At 38.8% G+C, this 16735-nt stretch overlaps 1 protein-coding gene across 4 annotated transcripts in view; it reads right to left on the bottom strand.

The window, feature by feature from the left end:
• Lpar1 (lysophosphatidic acid receptor 1) overlaps positions 1-16735 on the bottom strand; it is a 134594-nt gene that overhangs the window by 61741 nt on the left and 56118 nt on the right. For all 4 annotated transcript variants that reach the window (XM_005382726.2, XM_013513299.1, XM_005382727.2 and 1 more), the window contains exon 2: positions 12839-12997. In XM_005382726.2, the coding sequence (XP_005382783.1) occupies positions 12839-12883 (45 nt within the window). In that variant the 5' untranslated portion in view covers positions 12884-12997. The remainder of the gene's footprint in view (positions 1-12838; positions 12998-16735) is intronic.

Genomic DNA, 16735 nt, shown 5'->3' with positions numbered 1-16735 from the left:
CGCAGTAGCACACACCTGTAATCCAAGATCCCAGCATTTAGGGGAATTGAAGCAGGATGTTCTCAAATTTGAGTACCACCACAGCAATTTAGTGAGACCCTGTCTAAACATAATGGGGGGAGGGAGGCTGAGGGTGCAGCTCAGTGGTAGAACACCTCTGAGTTTGATACCCAGAAGTGAAAAAAAAGCAGCAAAATTAGAAAAAAAAAAAGCAACAGAGGAAAAACTAGAAAATTACATATCATATAAAATATACCACTCTTCCTGAAGCCTTATGTTTGAGACTTCTAGAATTAGAACATATTCCTTGACTCTTTCACATTCTACCTTTTTTTGAATCATGGTTTCTAATAACTTAGCAAAATGACAGTTTTTAACCACTATTTGTGATCATATAATCTACTGAATATCTATGGTTGCACAGAAATGTTCACCAATCCCTAAAAATTACAAAAACAGTATAAAGTACAAGATTAGTTTTTTACTTGTCTAAACATCTAAAAGTCTCTTCTCTCACTTTGACTTTAGTAACTTCTAAATCACAGTTTTAATATTACATATAACATGCTAGATAAAATTACTCATTATTTTATCTTTCTGTTTATTAAAGAGATTCTACCGCAGGGGAAGAGTAAAGCCCTTGTTCAGTACCTCTGGGTATCTTACACACTTTTCACTGGGCTTTACTCATTAGAAATCAGAGAATTTGGCTTGCAAAGTTCCAGTGCACCTTGAATCTTGCCATTACTCTGGGTAATTTATCCAATTATCTTGCCTTTTATTTTCTTGACCTCATTTTCAATGACTTTCTATTTCATTACAATCCAGCTGCCCACAGCTCCAGGCCCACCCTGGAATTTGCTAGCATCCAGAACTGTCTCCCTTCGGAAAAACTTGAAACATTTTAGCTGCTTGTTATAATTTCCCATGCTTCAATTTTTCTCATTTGACTCCCAGTCCTTTGAAGTTCTCTATATCCTTGACTCTTGTAACTTTTCCCAATAGAATACCCTCCCCCATCTTACCCTTTTCTCTTTTCCAGTTAGATGTCATAATTCATTTTAGCCTCTTTATTGCTTATACAGCCTCTTCCTGATGATATTAGGGTCAGGCATTCTTTAGAATTCAAAATTTTTCTGGTTTTAAGAATAGTTATAAAGTGTGTATTCCATATATAACATCTCCGGGAGAGAAAAACATAGTACTCCATAATCATACACATTCATTTGTGAAGCAAAACATGTGAATGAATATACATAATGTGATGAATGAAAGCTACCAATAGCCTCACATCAATTCATTCAGAGTTTTGGCAGCAAATGAATTATGATAAGTCTTCAGCCTTCAGAGTTGCTTAAGTTTTAGAATTCTTAAATAAAGGAACAGAGGGATTTTCTTTTCATTTCTTTGCCTCACTGTGTTGCCATAGCAGTGGGTCTTGGTGGAATCCAATCTGTTGCTAAATTCCCCATGTCCTAAGGCTTTCTAGAATGTTTAGAGAAAATTCACCTATCTCCAGATTGGTCCCACTATAAATTCATGATGTCACTCCTCAAGTAGGAACTTGATGCCAATTAATCTATACATTCTGCACAATGATTATTTTAAACTTATCAACCATTCTCAACCATTTAGGCCCCCAGCTGTAAAACAGAGGAAAATAAGAAATCACCAGATTGGAATTCCCTCTCTTTTCTCCCACTGAAAAGAAAAATTACCCTTTCTCTTCTTCCTCTAGAATATGAAAGTGTGCTCTCTGCCACCCAGCTACTTTGAATTTCTTCCCTTCCCACAACTACAGGAACTTTTTTCTATTATTTGCTTCCTTTCTCTTCCATCTTCAGGTTCTTCCCGTCTTTCATCCTTCTCTTTTCCTTCCCTTCCTCCCCCTACCTTTTGCCCTCACCCTCCAAGGTCACACTTTCCCATCAGTGTTAAAGATCAAGTTTCTGCCACCTTTAAAAAAAAGGATAAGTTCTCCAAGTCTCTTGCTCTCTTTCTGGCCTGCCAGGTTTGATTCTTTTTCTCCTTCTTAGCCAAATCCTCTCTAATGTCTGTCTCCCACTAATTTCTCACAGTGTTGCTTCTATTCCCACCCACCTATCAAATCCACTCCTAATTAACTTCTTGAGATCTGTTACAGCTTGTACCTAGATGTTGCCCCAAAGTCTCATACGCTCAGAGGTGCAGTTTTTCAGAGCTGGCTGGCTCTAGGGCATGTGACACTGGGATTAAGGGTGTGTGGTATTAAATGAGTGCACTGACTGGAATTAGCACAGTTCTGTGTGGGGATAATGGAAACCCCACCATGGGTGTGGGTGACACCAATCAATAGATTTATAGTCTGGGTGGAATACAAAGGGAGAGAGGGAAGGCAGGCTATTTCTGCTGCTTGCTGCTTTTGCTGCCTTCTGCCTGCAAGGTCATGAACTGTTTCTCTTCTATGATGACCCTGTGCTATGTCACCCTGGCTTGGAGCCTGTTGACTATGGACTGCAAACTCTACAAATTGTGAACCAAAATAAACCTCTCTCCTTAACTTGTGGATGTCCGGTATTTTGTCCCAGCAACAAGAAAAGTATCTATGACAAGGTCTCTATAGCACTCTAAAATCACCGGCATCTTTGAGTGGCCATTCTAAGGAACATCTCGGTTATTCCCTTTGGCTTCCCCAGAGTGTGAGACACATAAAGGGAAAGCTCTTCTGGGAAAACTTTCTTCCCTTGGCTTTCATGACATCATGGTCTCTTGGTCTTTAACTGTTCTCTGTGGCTGCCCCTTCTTGGCAATTTTTAGAGCTCCTCTTCCTTGCCCAGTAGGAATGTGTTCTGCACTACTTATCTTCTCATTTACTCAACAAAATTCCATGGAGTCATCCAGTTTATCCCCTAATATTTCAATTATCCTATATAGCCCAAATATTCCCAGTTCTAAATATTTAACCATAATTCCTTCCTGAGCCCCATGCAAATATAGAATTGTCTGCTGATACCTTTACTGACTATCCCATCAGTACTTCAGTTGCAATATTCAAAAACCAACCTCATACTTAATCTTCCTCATGATCCCCATTTGCTCCTCCTATATTCTCTTCCCAAGCATCTGTCTATTGGCTTGAGTGCTAAACATGGGATTTCTTCCCTTCCTGCCTCTATAATTTATGTCCATAACCAAATCTTCCAAATTCTGTTTTCTAAACATCTAATTGACCCATTTAACTTATTCTGTCCTCATAATCACTGCTATTACTACTCCACTGGCTTCCTAAGTACCTTTTTTCTACTCAGCTCTAATCTCTTCTCTAGTCATCTTTCTAAAAGACAGAGTTAAGAAATCTATTCCATACTAAAAACACTTCAGTGGTTTACAAATGTGCTAAGCTCTTCAGCTATCTTATCAGGACTTACCTGCCTCAACTCAAGCTACTGATGACTTCAAACTCTGCTTCAACTCTGTTTTAATGTGCTGTGCTCTCTCATGTCCAGTTCTCAGCATCAGTGACAACAGTGGTTTCCTGCATCAGAATCACCTAGGGGGTTTATAAAACACAGATTGCTGTCCATACCCCAAGAATCTCTGATACAGTAGATCTGAAGTGGGGCTTCAGATAATGCCAGTCCTGTTGGATCAAGGGCCACAGTTTGAGTGCTTCAATGCTTCCCCAATTTCTATCAGTAAAATGTTGTTTCTCTGAGTTATTCCCTTCAGTCATTCTTAAATCTAAGCAAAATGTCTCCTACAAAATCTATACAGCATCGCTACAACAACACCTAATACACTATAATGATTGCTTAATTATCTATTGATCCCTCTCAGCTGGGCTAAAAACTGACCAAGGCTGAAATTCTAGCTTTTTTATTCATTGCTGTATAGCAGCAACTGTTACACGGATTCAATGCTACATGAATGTCAGTTGCATTAATAAGTTAAATATAATTCCAAAAATGTTTACAATTTATAAGTTGCCTTTCTTGAAATGATATACAAAGATTGTAAATATAAATAAATATAAAACTATTTTCCATTAGCCTGTGTAGTCATTTGTTTTCTCTGGACACAGAATTGTTAAAATCAAGCGTAAAGCATGTATTTCATAGCATCCCCATTTCAAACCACCAACTATCAATAAAGTTAAACAGGAATATGTGCAAAGTCTTATAATTTTCTAAATAAACAAGTCATAGTTTTCCTATCTATTTAAACTTACATGGTTGGGCTGGGGATATAGCTCAGCAGCACAATGCCTGTCTGGCAAGCGCAAAGTCCTGAGTTTGATCCTCAGTACAAAAAATAAAATAAAATAAAATAAAATAAAATTAACTTACATGACTAAGGATGGCAAAATAAAAAGTAAAAGTACAATTTATCTTCTTTAAACCAGAATATTCTAATATAAGTAAAACTGACAGTTTTTCTCTAATGGAGTCCCAAGAAGCATTGAGCTGGCGAATGGCATATGACTCACTTTTATTCCATTCCTTATCTCTCAGAAATTGAGTGGTGCTACAATAAAAACTATATTAGTTTTAATGATAAAATATGAACCTTTTGAAATGCAGTATGACTATCTAAAAAATTAGGAAAATACACTTAATTATACAGAAGCTGTACTTCCAATTGAAAATTCTAGACAAAGAGAATTCTGGGTAAGAATTCTGCATTTCATGAAAATTACCAGCTAAATATTAAAGGAGTAGAAAATGTACCAGGAGTTAAAAACAGTAAGGGTACAACATACCTTAGAAAAGGAGGAGTTTCAGTTAGATGTAGTACTACACAACTGAATCAAAAGAAATAAGTCTCTCAAATCATCTGCGAAAAGTAGCAAATCTGGAGAATAAGGAGCAGAGAGCCTGAGAAAAACTCCAGTAGCTTCAAGAGGACTACAGTAACAGACTTTGCTGCTTCTTCAGGACTCGATGAACTTAGGAAATTTATATCCAGCTCACAGAGAACGTTTCAACTGAGGCTTGTCTATCCAATAAGATAGCCATGGCTGTGATAATATAGCAAGTAGGGAAAAAAATCTAGCACAACTGGGGAAAATACAGTCCCAAAGGAGATGACACCCCCAAAAAGAAAACTCCCCTGATGAAGCAGATTTATTACAGAAAAAAAGGAGGCGATTAAATTATAGGATATTTATAATTTGTCTTCTCAAAGTACTTTATTAGGATATTAGTATTGAAAATAGAACAGATCATTTGAAGACAAAAATAGCAAACACTATATGGAGATTGTTAGTTTCTTATTGCTACTGCAACAAAATGTTATAACAGTAACTTAAATATGCAAAAGTCAGAGATGGGTCTCACTAGAATAAAATCAAGCTGCTGGTAAGGCTGCATTACTCTCCAGAGGCTCTGGGAAAGGACTCATTTCTCCTGTCTTTCCAAATGCTTATAGGTTGCCCACTTTCCTCGGCTCATGGTTCCTTCCACCCTCAAAAACCAGTAATGACCAGCCAGGTCTTTACTTTCTCACTTGGCTCTTCTGCTTCTCTCTTTTACACTTAAGGACCCTTGTAATTACACTAAAACATCTACAGTAATCTAGAATAACCTCCCTATCTCAACATCCTTAACAGAATTACCTCTCAAAAGCCCCTTTTGTGGTACACAAGATTGTTCTGATCCGTAGTCAGACCCATTATCAATTGCACACTGGCCCGCAGTCATACTCAGAGATTCTGAGAATAAAGATTCTGAGGACAAAGTGGATATCTTTGGACATCACTATTGTAACCACCAGAAGAAAGTGAATAACAATTCCTAAAAATAGCAACACAGGGAACAAAATAAGGTGTAAACATTCCAGAAAAAGGAAAAGGCAAGTAAAAGACTTAAGAAATTCACCCAGGACTCAGAAAACCTGAGATGAAAAGAACAAAAGGAAAAGAAAAACACACAAGAAAAGTTCTAGTTACACTAAGAATCCAAGGAAGACTATAAAGAAGCTGAAGAAACATTCTAAACAAAGAAAAAGTATTGATTAAAAGAAAGACCTCAGGTTAATTGTTTATATATTACAAAAATAATATAAAATGTAATCATAGCTTGATGAGATTTTAGAATCACAAGAATAAAGAAAAATCCTAGTCTATAGAGAAAAAAATACAAACGAATCAAATTCCTAAAACAGACAGCACAGGATATGCCAAGCTTCTGGTGTAGATAGAATTCCTAAGGATAGGACCCAAGCAATCAGAATCCCTAACATAGAGAGAAAATGCCTGAGATTCATAAATTCCACAGCCAGCTATTCTGATGTTCTCACACAAAGGCAATAAACAACAGCATCAGAAGTGTGTAGTACAAAAAGTACACTATCTACGTTTCTATCCTAAGTAAGTACTTGTAAAAGTAATGAGAGAAGCTGACTCTCTCCATCTGGACATCTCACAGAAGTAGAATCTACTCGTATGTCATCTCTGTACAACCCAGCATGTCCATCAGAGGTAAACCTGTGCCATTGGGCCATGAGGCTGGAATATTCCCTGGGTGTTCTCCTCCATTGTTTTTGCCGGGTCACTTTGCAACCTGATCAACCACAGCTCTGCAATGCTAAGCAGAATTCTAGAGTACTCAAAGCCCTGAGACTGGGGACACACCTGAATCCAGATGAAGCATTCTCCCTTCCAGACCTGAACTCAGACTCTAACACCTCTCTATAAGCCTGGTAGAGGTTTATTTAAGTGCAAATGCTTTGAAATCAGCTGCTGGACAGTCTAATGCTGAAATTAGGCAGCCACTTCCACACCCTATTCTTCCTCCTGCAGGATTCAATCTTTTGCTACTAAATGCTGTCTGAATCTTTGTACGTTGTTTTATTGCCAAACTTGGACTTTAGAATCTAATCTGCTCCAGGGCCATTTCTGAGATTAAAGAACAGGTATCAACACACTTTCACTTCTCTCCTAGCCTGAGCCTGCCTAGTGAAATGGGAGAAGTTTAACGCAAGAGCAATGCTTAAGTGATGCTATGTCATTACCAAGCACTATATCATTACACAGAAAGTGCAGACTGATTTTTTTAAATGACAGTCTTATTACAGCAAGGTACAGAGCTCAAGAGACAGGTAGCCTTTGGACTCTATGATTATAATAAAAAAAAATCAGGTCATTATCCTACCTTGACATTTACTCACGGCAAATGTGCAACAAGCACTCAGAGAAAAGAAGCTGGGGTATTTAGGATTGTCAAAAGGAGAGCAGACAAAGCATGCCTCGAAGGGCAGTAAAAGGAGAAAGTCACACACCTTTGAAGGTTAAAAGAATAGCTTCATAAGTCATTAAAAACTCCAATTAAAAGGATGTATTAGAAAATAAACAAACATGAAAGGTGTCACTTGTGGTTTATCCTTGGTGCTCCAATGCAATTTTATCATATGAAAAGAAAATTCAAAATGTGCTCTCAGATTCCAAAATAAGATATCCTCTCAAGCTTTCTCTGAGTTTATAAACACAAAATGAGGCATAAATGAATTTAAATGGCAATCCGAGAACAAATTTAATGTCTAATGGAAACACGGTTCAAGACAGAGTAAGCCAGAAATCTCAGTGTTTATCTGCACATGCATTTATTCCTGGCAATACACTGCAGTTCTCCCTAGAGTGTTTATCTAAGTTGGCGTTCCTTTGATGGACCTTCTGGCATAATACATATGCACATAATATATACATCCATATGTAGAAGTAACACTTTCTCCCTGTAAAGATCTCCTAGAATAATCATGGGGAAAATGGAAGTATTAACACATGCACAGTGTCTGTTAAAGGCCTGATGGTACACAAAGCCTTTGGTAAGTATTTTGCCATGTAATTTGTCACTTTTTATCAGAATGCTGGAGAAGAATTTGAGGGACAAATTGCTAAGACATTGAAAATCTACCTACATGTACCCTTTTCATGAAACTTCATGAAATTCACCCCAGAGATCACTTGGAAGGATCTGAATATCTTTGTGTCCTTGGCTTACATTTAAAATAGTCACTTAGCACATGAGATGCAGAAGGAAATCCTTGTAAAACACTGATGGAAAAGATTTCTTCCTTACTGGAATCCCAGGTATGGGAGCAAAACACTTTAGAAGTTCTCAGATACCCTCTACTACCAGTTTGAAAGAAGCCAACTTATGCACCTAGGTATTAATCTATTGAAGCTTCAGTTAAAAAATGAAAACAAAAATTTTAATTCTAAATTCTACCCATTCTACTTGCAGGAATTTTATCAACCAGAATAAAGGGAAGGCTTAACAGAATTCTAAAAAGAGAAAGAGGCTACTGAAAGTGGCAAGTCAGGTTTCTTGGTTTCCTACCCCCTGCCCTCCCCCCCCGCCCGGGGTCCACAGGACATGAACAAATTAACTTCACCTCATGATGAACAGGTTCCTGTCTGCAAATACATCCTTTTAGCTTCCTCTGGAGAAGGAAGCTCTTTATCAGTGTCTGGAACAGCAGGAGCATAAATCAACTACAAACACAGAGACATCCTGCAGCTGCTAGTCCAGCTTCGCCTTGGAATTCACCTAGCTTTGTAAGAACTAGGTGCATTCTCAGCAGGGGAAAACAAAAATCTGTCTCAGTCCAGGCAGGAGTAAAACAGGGGAGGTAAACTTGGTCCACTTCAAAGCACAAGGCATAGCTTTCACTGACTAAATAGCAATCCCAGCAGGAGTGACAATGAAAGCTTTCTTCTCTATTATTATCTGAAACAACCATAGGTTATTTGTTCATATTAATTAGTTTATAGCTCGAATTAGGCAGCCTTAACTAGAAAATGCTCTTTGTTACCAAATGAATAGAGAAACAAACAAAACCAAAAGCTTCTTATTTAATTGTTGGTTTTGCCCTGGAGAAGGGTTTTCAGGTCTTGCAAACTTGAAAGTGAGTTTATCTGTACACCTAGGCCCCTGACTTCACTTCCAGAGCATGGAAATCAATCCTAGGCTAACTTGATTGAGTGAGCAATTCATTGTGCTCAGGAGATGCTGCATTTACATACTTTTAACCTGCTGTGAACTTGGAGGAAAGTGCTAATAAGAGAAAAGAGGCTTGGCAACAAGAGCAAGCCAGTCTTGGACTAAAATTTGACTGTACAAACTACATGGAAGAGTTAACATATAATTAGGAGACCCATCATCCACCAGAGGATGCTGAAACCAAATGCAATGGTCTCTGCTACGGTTTATATCTAGATGTCCCCCCCACCCAAAGCCTCATGTGCTCACATACAGGGCTTTAGGGAAGTGACTGGAGCATCACAGGGGCAGCCCACAGGGATGGCTTTATGGCTGGTTGTGATGTTGGGAGGTGAAGCCTGGGAGAAAGAAGTGGGTCACTGAGGGTGAGGCCTGGAGATTATATATCCTTCCTAATCCCTTGATCCCTCTCTGCTTCCAGGCTGTCATGCTATGAGCTGCGTGCCTCTGTCATGCCCCTCTGCCATAAACCTGCCTTGGAAACAACTAACTTTGCACTCTACAAACTGTGAGCCAAAGTAACCTTCTCCTGCTTTAAGTTGTGGCTGCTGGGTACTGTGTCTTAGTGATGAGGAAGTATCTAAGACAGTCTTCATCTCTCCTGAAGAGTAAGGCACCTCTCCTTATGACCTAATACCCCAGCTCATAGCTGACTTCTTCCAGAAGGGTGTATTTCCCCAACTACTAGAGGCTACCGTTACTCCCAGGGTGAGAAAAGACTCAACCACCCAGTTGACATTTTAACACAGGACTTGCTCAACAGAATCCTCAGGAGCCTGGTGTCTACTGAAGGGTTGATACTACACAAAATGCTTGCACCCAGAGCTAAGACTCCAAAGCCTGGATAACAATTAAACTACACAGGCATCTGTAAGATCTATATGACATTCCTTAGGATGCTTTACAAGTCCTGCAAAACCTTCAGCTTTATAACCTAGCTCATCTGTGCTGATGCTTAGCATTTGCCTATTTTTGAAGCACAAATATTCCACCACAATGGATCTCAAGCTACCAGCATGAAGTCAACTACTCACAAAATGCTTGAAAATTTAACAATTGGCCCTTATGAACTGCTGGAGGTGGCTCAAAGGACATGGATGTTTACAAGCACATGTCCCACTATACCATGACCATCCTGAACTATATTCTAACTGCTGCACTCTCTTTCACCACAGGACATTTGCACCTCACACACCCCTTTCTTCTCCCTTGCCAAAATAACTCATACTCTTTCATTAGTCACCAGTCGGTGGTCTTCCTTCAAAAAACCTTTCCTGGTCCTCCCACTATTTTCTGGGGGTTCCAATTTGCTCCTAGGACAGTCCCATTTTCTGTGTCATACTTCTGTGATATACCACTATAATTTTTGTGCCCTTATGTGTATATCTTCCATAAACTCAGGGAGGGCAAAAGCCTTCTTTATCTTACTTATCACAACACTTGCTGATATAAGTGGGCAATATACACCAGACACTATCCTAAGTTTTGCACATGCTTTTTCATGTCATCTTTCAAACAACCTGAGACTGTCCTCATTGTTGTCTTGTTCATTTTGCAGGTGAGGAAAGTAAGGCACTGAGAGCGTGATCCTAAGGCGTGGCCAGGATTTAACTCAGGCAGTGTGACTAGCGGGGCCACATGCATGCTTCAGGAAACAACTGTTTGTTGACCTTTCTTTTTTCCATTAGTGGCCCTCGAGGAGAAAAAAGTAATTAAATTTAAATTCTCCATAATAGAGAAATTAAATGCTAATATTTTGTTAGGTAAACCTAAGCTTTGGGAGGGATTTTTTTCACCTCTCAAGATCCCGTTCTAGACCCCTGAGGGCAATGTCATTCTATTGAAAATGTGCTGGGCCGTCACTATGCATTTCCACTTGTCTATCCCTAAAGACACACAGGCATGGTTTATACTTTTAATGACATCTTCCTATAAGGATTATCTTGCATTTTGCTCTTATTTCCCTCTATAAGATAACTTCAGGTAGTACAGCTGTGTTGTTAGGCTCATTTTAGCTGTTATATGGTATTTCAATCATATCCACATGCCTGAATTTTTTACTATGCCCTTGCGCTATTAGATATTCAGCAAGTTTTGTACCTCTTGGTCTTTAAGCAGTGCTTCAATGAATATTTTTACACACTCTTCTTTGGCCTCCTATGTGAGTGCTTTTCAAACACAGATACCAAGATTGGAACAGAGTATGTGCTAAGGTGCACGACTTCAATAGATACTATCAAATTATCACTTTACCCCCAGGCGGCTGTACCACAGAAATGTATGAGGGTACACATTTTCCCAAGTATTTACATGACTAGGATGGTATTTTAACTAAACAAGTCATTTGAAAGTATTATATTATATTCTTCGTAGATTACATAATAGGGAAGATGTGCACAAAAAAATGATGCTTCTGGAATGCTGGCAAATGACAGTGTTGCTGGATATTGAAATGCCTTGTCCAGAAAACCTATGCTGCAGTCTAACTCACTTTGCACAAGCCTAGGAAGAAATGCCTGCGAACAGCTGCACCTGACTTTCAGATGGTGACCTCAAGTAACAGGCACTGAATTCTCTTTACCTGTTCTCCAAGTCTTTCAGGAACCAAAACACACACATACACAACCCCCCCCCCACACACACACACACCTATTGAAGGTAAAGGAAAGCAAACACCCAAAGTAAAGTGAGGGTAATGATCCATTTACCAGAAAGAGGAAAAAATGCATCTTGGGGTGATGAGGGTAACACTGAGCATTCTGGAAAATAATGGTAAAAAACACTGCAGCACAGGAAGGACTTCACCCATAAAATGAAATCTGTAATTCTTTTAGAGGGGAGGAGGGGAATTCACAGTAAATTAAGTATAAATGCCCCTTTCCCTCTTCCCTCTCTTTTCTCACTCTTTCTTTTAAAAACACAGACACCCTCAATTGAAATGCAAAAAAATATATAATGGCCTGCAAAAATGATCCAGAAAAAAAGGCATTCTATATCATCAAGATTCCAATTTAAATTAATACAGCTCTTTCTCTTTTCTTTAACTTTAGCTTAAAATGACTGCCACAAATGAGATACCATGCTCCAAAAAGAAGAGGAGAGGTGGAGAAAGAGCACATGGGAAACTGTACCTTTTGAGTCATTTACTCCGTATAACCATCATGTGAAGTACAAGCACATGGGGAGAAATTAACCCCGACAACAACCAGCATGAGTCAGGCTTTTTACCCAGCATTCCAAGGTGCAGGGCCTAGTGATTCCAAAGCCTGTTTCCTCCATTGCACCATATGCCTGCTGACTCTAAAGGGACCACTGAACACCCAGCGGGTGGTACAATAATCTGAACAAATGCAACATCCCTGCAGTATTACTGTTCTTAAGTAGACAGAAAACATTCATCCTAGGACTAGCATTCAGAAGTTTACAGAATTGCATTTTGTCTTCAAAGTTCTTAGAAAAGATCAAGGCAAAATAATAATTATAGGAGGAAGATAACAGGGCAAGGAATGGAAAGTTTGTTATAAGATTAGATCCTTTCTGAGATATTTCTTTAAAAAATCTAAGAAAGGAAAAGCAGCAGAATTTGCCACCGATTTATCTTAATTTGGAGTCTGATGTATCCTAAAGGCTCAAAACTGAGGTCCCCTGGGAACAGAGGCTAGGTCACTGAAATCACTTGTTCGCTGTCTCAGCTGCTTCCTGATAATGGTGCCCGGAAAAGCACCATTATCTAAATGCACACCAAATGCTAATAAGAGAGATCTACATGATCCCTAGAGTAAAACGTGTTTTCTAAAATCCAACTTAAATATTTGACAAAATTATGATTCTCCTAAACCTATGCTGGTTGAGTCATTTACCTGGGGCTGTGAAATGACAGGGGTCGCAGTAGACGCAGTAGCCATGACAGCCGTATAGTTGTGAGCAGTGATCAGACCCCAGAATTACAGTGCCAGACACAGGAGCCAATTCTTGTGGCTGCTCATCAAATCACAGTCATGCTAGAAGAAGCTGTGTACCTGGAAGAGGAAAGGAATACCCACAGTTAGTATAAAAGGACCAGAATATAAGAGTAAAAGAGCATTGGCCAGAGTAAATGAAAAGATTTTATACCAAGTACAAAATATTAGCTTAATGACAATAGGAACCCACAGGGAAGATCTAACACCTAAAAGCTATGACTTCTGTATCATTTTCCCAAATGATGGCAAGTGGGTATATTTTCTAAGTGTAAACTCAACTCTGGGTGCCAGCTAGATGTTCTGGAGAGGCAGTTTCAAGTCAAGGAGCAAGGGAAGGTGAACAAGAGGAAAAGCCATCTTGTCATTAAATAATAAGAAAAGAAAAAAATGAGTGATCTACATATGACAGAGTTTGAGGCAGACTTTATTAACTCATTTCACAAGAGTTAAAAAGATTAGACAACATATCACAGCCAAGAAGAGACAAAACTGAGACCCAAACCAAGACTGATCCCAAGGATCAGTCTCCTTCTCTCCAAGAAAAGAGATATAAACAGCATGAAGTGTTTTTAAGCCAAAAATTCAAGCAGTCCTAAAGACAGCAGGATAGAATTCAGGTGGCCTGTGACACAGAACCCTGGGTTTCCCTCACCAATATAAAACTTGAATGATGTGCCTCTTATTTTGATATATGTTTCATATCTTTGAGATACCTAATCAAGACAGATTTTCAATTTTATATTTTGAGGGAAAGATAAGAGAGAAAACTGTTTCACCATAGGGCATTTGGGATATATTTAGTTTTGAGACTTTTATTGAACCTCTTTACATATTACAAGTACCCTTCATAAAATAGTGCACAGTTACTTAATTTTGCAAAAACAAGGAGGAAAACACATTAATCTAAAGGTAGAAATCAGAATACTTGGGAGTGATGTCTCAATATTACATCTAAGAAGCCTGTTTAGCCAGGCATGGTGGTGCACGCCTGCAACCCCAGAGCTTCAAAGGCTGAGGTGGGAGGATCATTGTGAGTTCGAGACCAGCCTGGGCTACAGAGTGAGTTCAAGGCCAGCCTGAACCCTGTCTCAAAAAGACCAAAAAAAAAAAAAGCCCATTTACTTCTCAACTTATTTAAAAAATTGCATAAATCATGGGAGAATTAGACAAGATGACAAAAAGACAATGCCCTAAGTCATAAAGCCCATTCGCTTTCTAGCAGTGTTGGTACACTTTGACATGCTAGTCCTCTGCTTTCCCAGAGTCCCAGAGGGTCAACCACAGTGTTGCCCAAGAACTTTGAAAGAAAGACACATTTTTATGAACTCTTCCCAGTACTTGATATCTTTCCTGTAATTCTTCCAAACTGCCATCAGCCTAACTCTACATTTCCTTTGCCAGAACTCCAAAATTATCCCAGCCATAGAAAACCAAACTAGTGTGGGTATACCTCACTGACATCAGGTTCTCCAGCTGCCTTTGGGTCATGATTATTGCCCCTTCCCTTTCATTCTCCTCAGCATCTCCTGTTATCTACAGCATCTTCCCAAACCATAAAAGTACCTCTAGCACTTCTCATATGCGTGAGTTTTTCACCTATTTATTCACTGAACCATTCATGCATTCACCTATAGTCACTAGGCTGAATTACCTCATCATCTTTCCCCTATAATTCAAGTCATATATACAAAAGACAGACATAAAAATTCATAAAACTAGAAAGTAGAAAAGGGGCTACTGGGGGCTGGGAGGAGGAAGTAATGGGTTGTTACTGTTTCCAAGTGGTAGAGGTTGAGTTTGGGCTGATGGAAAAGTTCTGGAGATGGATACTTGTGACAGCAGCACAACACTGTGGGTGTAGTTAGTGCTGCTGAAATGCATACTTAAAAATCGATAAAGCAGTACCTCTCCGTATGTACATTTTATCACAAGAAGTGGTAAAAGAAAAGGTCATGAAAATAAGGAATGATGAAAACTAATATAAAAAGCATAGTCTAAAATTATATGTAGACTATCATTAAAAGATCAGAAAAATGTATAAAATGGGAGAGCCAAGATTCACAGGCAACTAAAAGTACACTTTGAGAGGGATTGGGGATGTAGTTCAGAGGTAGACCATTTGCCCCACTTGTGGAAGCTCTCAGTTCAAATCTCATCACCACAGGAGGAAAAAAGTACAATTTTAGAAAAAACACAATTCCCAAAAAAGAAAGCTATATAGGTTCATTCCTCTTTCCAAGATTACTGGAGAAATGATCGGTTGGGTTTCAACAAAGGAAATATCCCAAATTGGTTCTAGAAATTACAAATTGATCCCACTGCTGCTAAAATTTCCAGAAACTGTACTGGAAAAACATCAAGATGGGAGGTTAAAAAAGAGACTAAAGCACACCACTCTCTTCATGAGACACTGCAACTGAATGTACAGAAAATAAGCAAATGGGGAGCCAACAGGCTTGGAGTGATGCCCTCATTTCAAAGGGATGAGGGCTGGAGGGAACTAAGCCAGGGGAGAGCTGGGTACCTTTAAAATACACTAACTCTTTTAAGGGGTTTCTGGCTCCAGAAGCAAACCAAGTAAGTCATCTCTGGCTTCATTTACTCCTGACTTACATATGGCCATGAAGAAGGCTTCAGCAAACATAAAAAAATGCTACTCGCTGGCTTCTGAGGAGGGCAGCCATGCCAAGTGACAGTAACTTTGCTAATTACTGAGAGCCACACCAAATACCTAAAGGCAAGTCAGGTTTGAAGCAAATTTCCATGTGATTACTTCTGGAGTAGATGTTGGCTCCCTCCCCAGGCCTCACAGAAAGATGAATTTCTAATCGGTAAGTGAATCTACTACAAACGTAGCCTTTTTCCTTCTTCACTCTTCTGGACTTCAGTCAAGCAGTGACTCATACAAATTTCCTGAAAAAACATAGGGCAATACCTGATACTGAACATGCAAAAGATTCCATCTCCAAGAATAAACAAGAGAGAAACATCCAAATCTACCAGGCCAATAAAACATATTATTATATTTCAAAATAAGGGAAGACTTGAGAATCAGAGCAAATATTTATTTAAGAAATAAGTGCACGCCTTAAAAGAGAAAACTTCAGAAAATTTCTAGTTCATGTTCTTAAAATTTCCTGGGACACGGCAGCATCTTTGAATGGAGGATGGGTGGGCATGAAAAGAATTATGTGAGATCAGAAAAGAATTTTCATTAACCAGTGTTGATGGTGTTTCTGTCCTCCTTTAATAATTTTTGTTCATCTATTCTGTTTGTGGGTTGGAGGCTTTAAAATCTATACCCATGTAACTTTTTCCATCTATAATCTCTTACTTTGTCTCTGGCTTCATTAATTTTATTTTCTGCTTTATTGATGGCCTTCATTCAAGTTTGAAATGTGATGCCAACAAAGATTAAATTTATACTGTAAGTTTTAGAAAACTGCTATACAGCTTCACAACATAAGTCAAATAGGGAAATTTTCAGCTTAAAATTTGTGTCATTCTCCATATATCTAGACGGTATGGCAGGAACCACGTCGAAATAACCCTAGAGCCCAAATCTGGAAGATCAAGATGAGATACAGGCAAGCCAGAATCATAGCTTGTTTTTCTTAGTACCTGTCATCCTACCAAAACAAAATAACGTCTAACAAAAGTCTTATATCATGTAAGGTGGGAGGAAGATTTTCTCCCTGGAATTTGAACAAGTGAAGACTTAACAACAGGAATATCAACAAAAAGATTCATTGTTCATTGAAACAAAACCAGGATACTTAAAAACCAGAAAAATTT

Source organism: Chinchilla lanigera, unplaced genomic scaffold (assembly GCF_000276665.1).
Source record: "Chinchilla lanigera isolate Chin_1 unplaced genomic scaffold, ChiLan1.0 scaffold00018, whole genome shotgun sequence".
Taxonomy (NCBI): domain Eukaryota; kingdom Metazoa; phylum Chordata; class Mammalia; order Rodentia; family Chinchillidae; genus Chinchilla; species Chinchilla lanigera.
The sequence above is the reverse complement of the archived record's forward strand: the minus strand, read 5'-3'. Positions and strand labels throughout refer to the sequence as shown.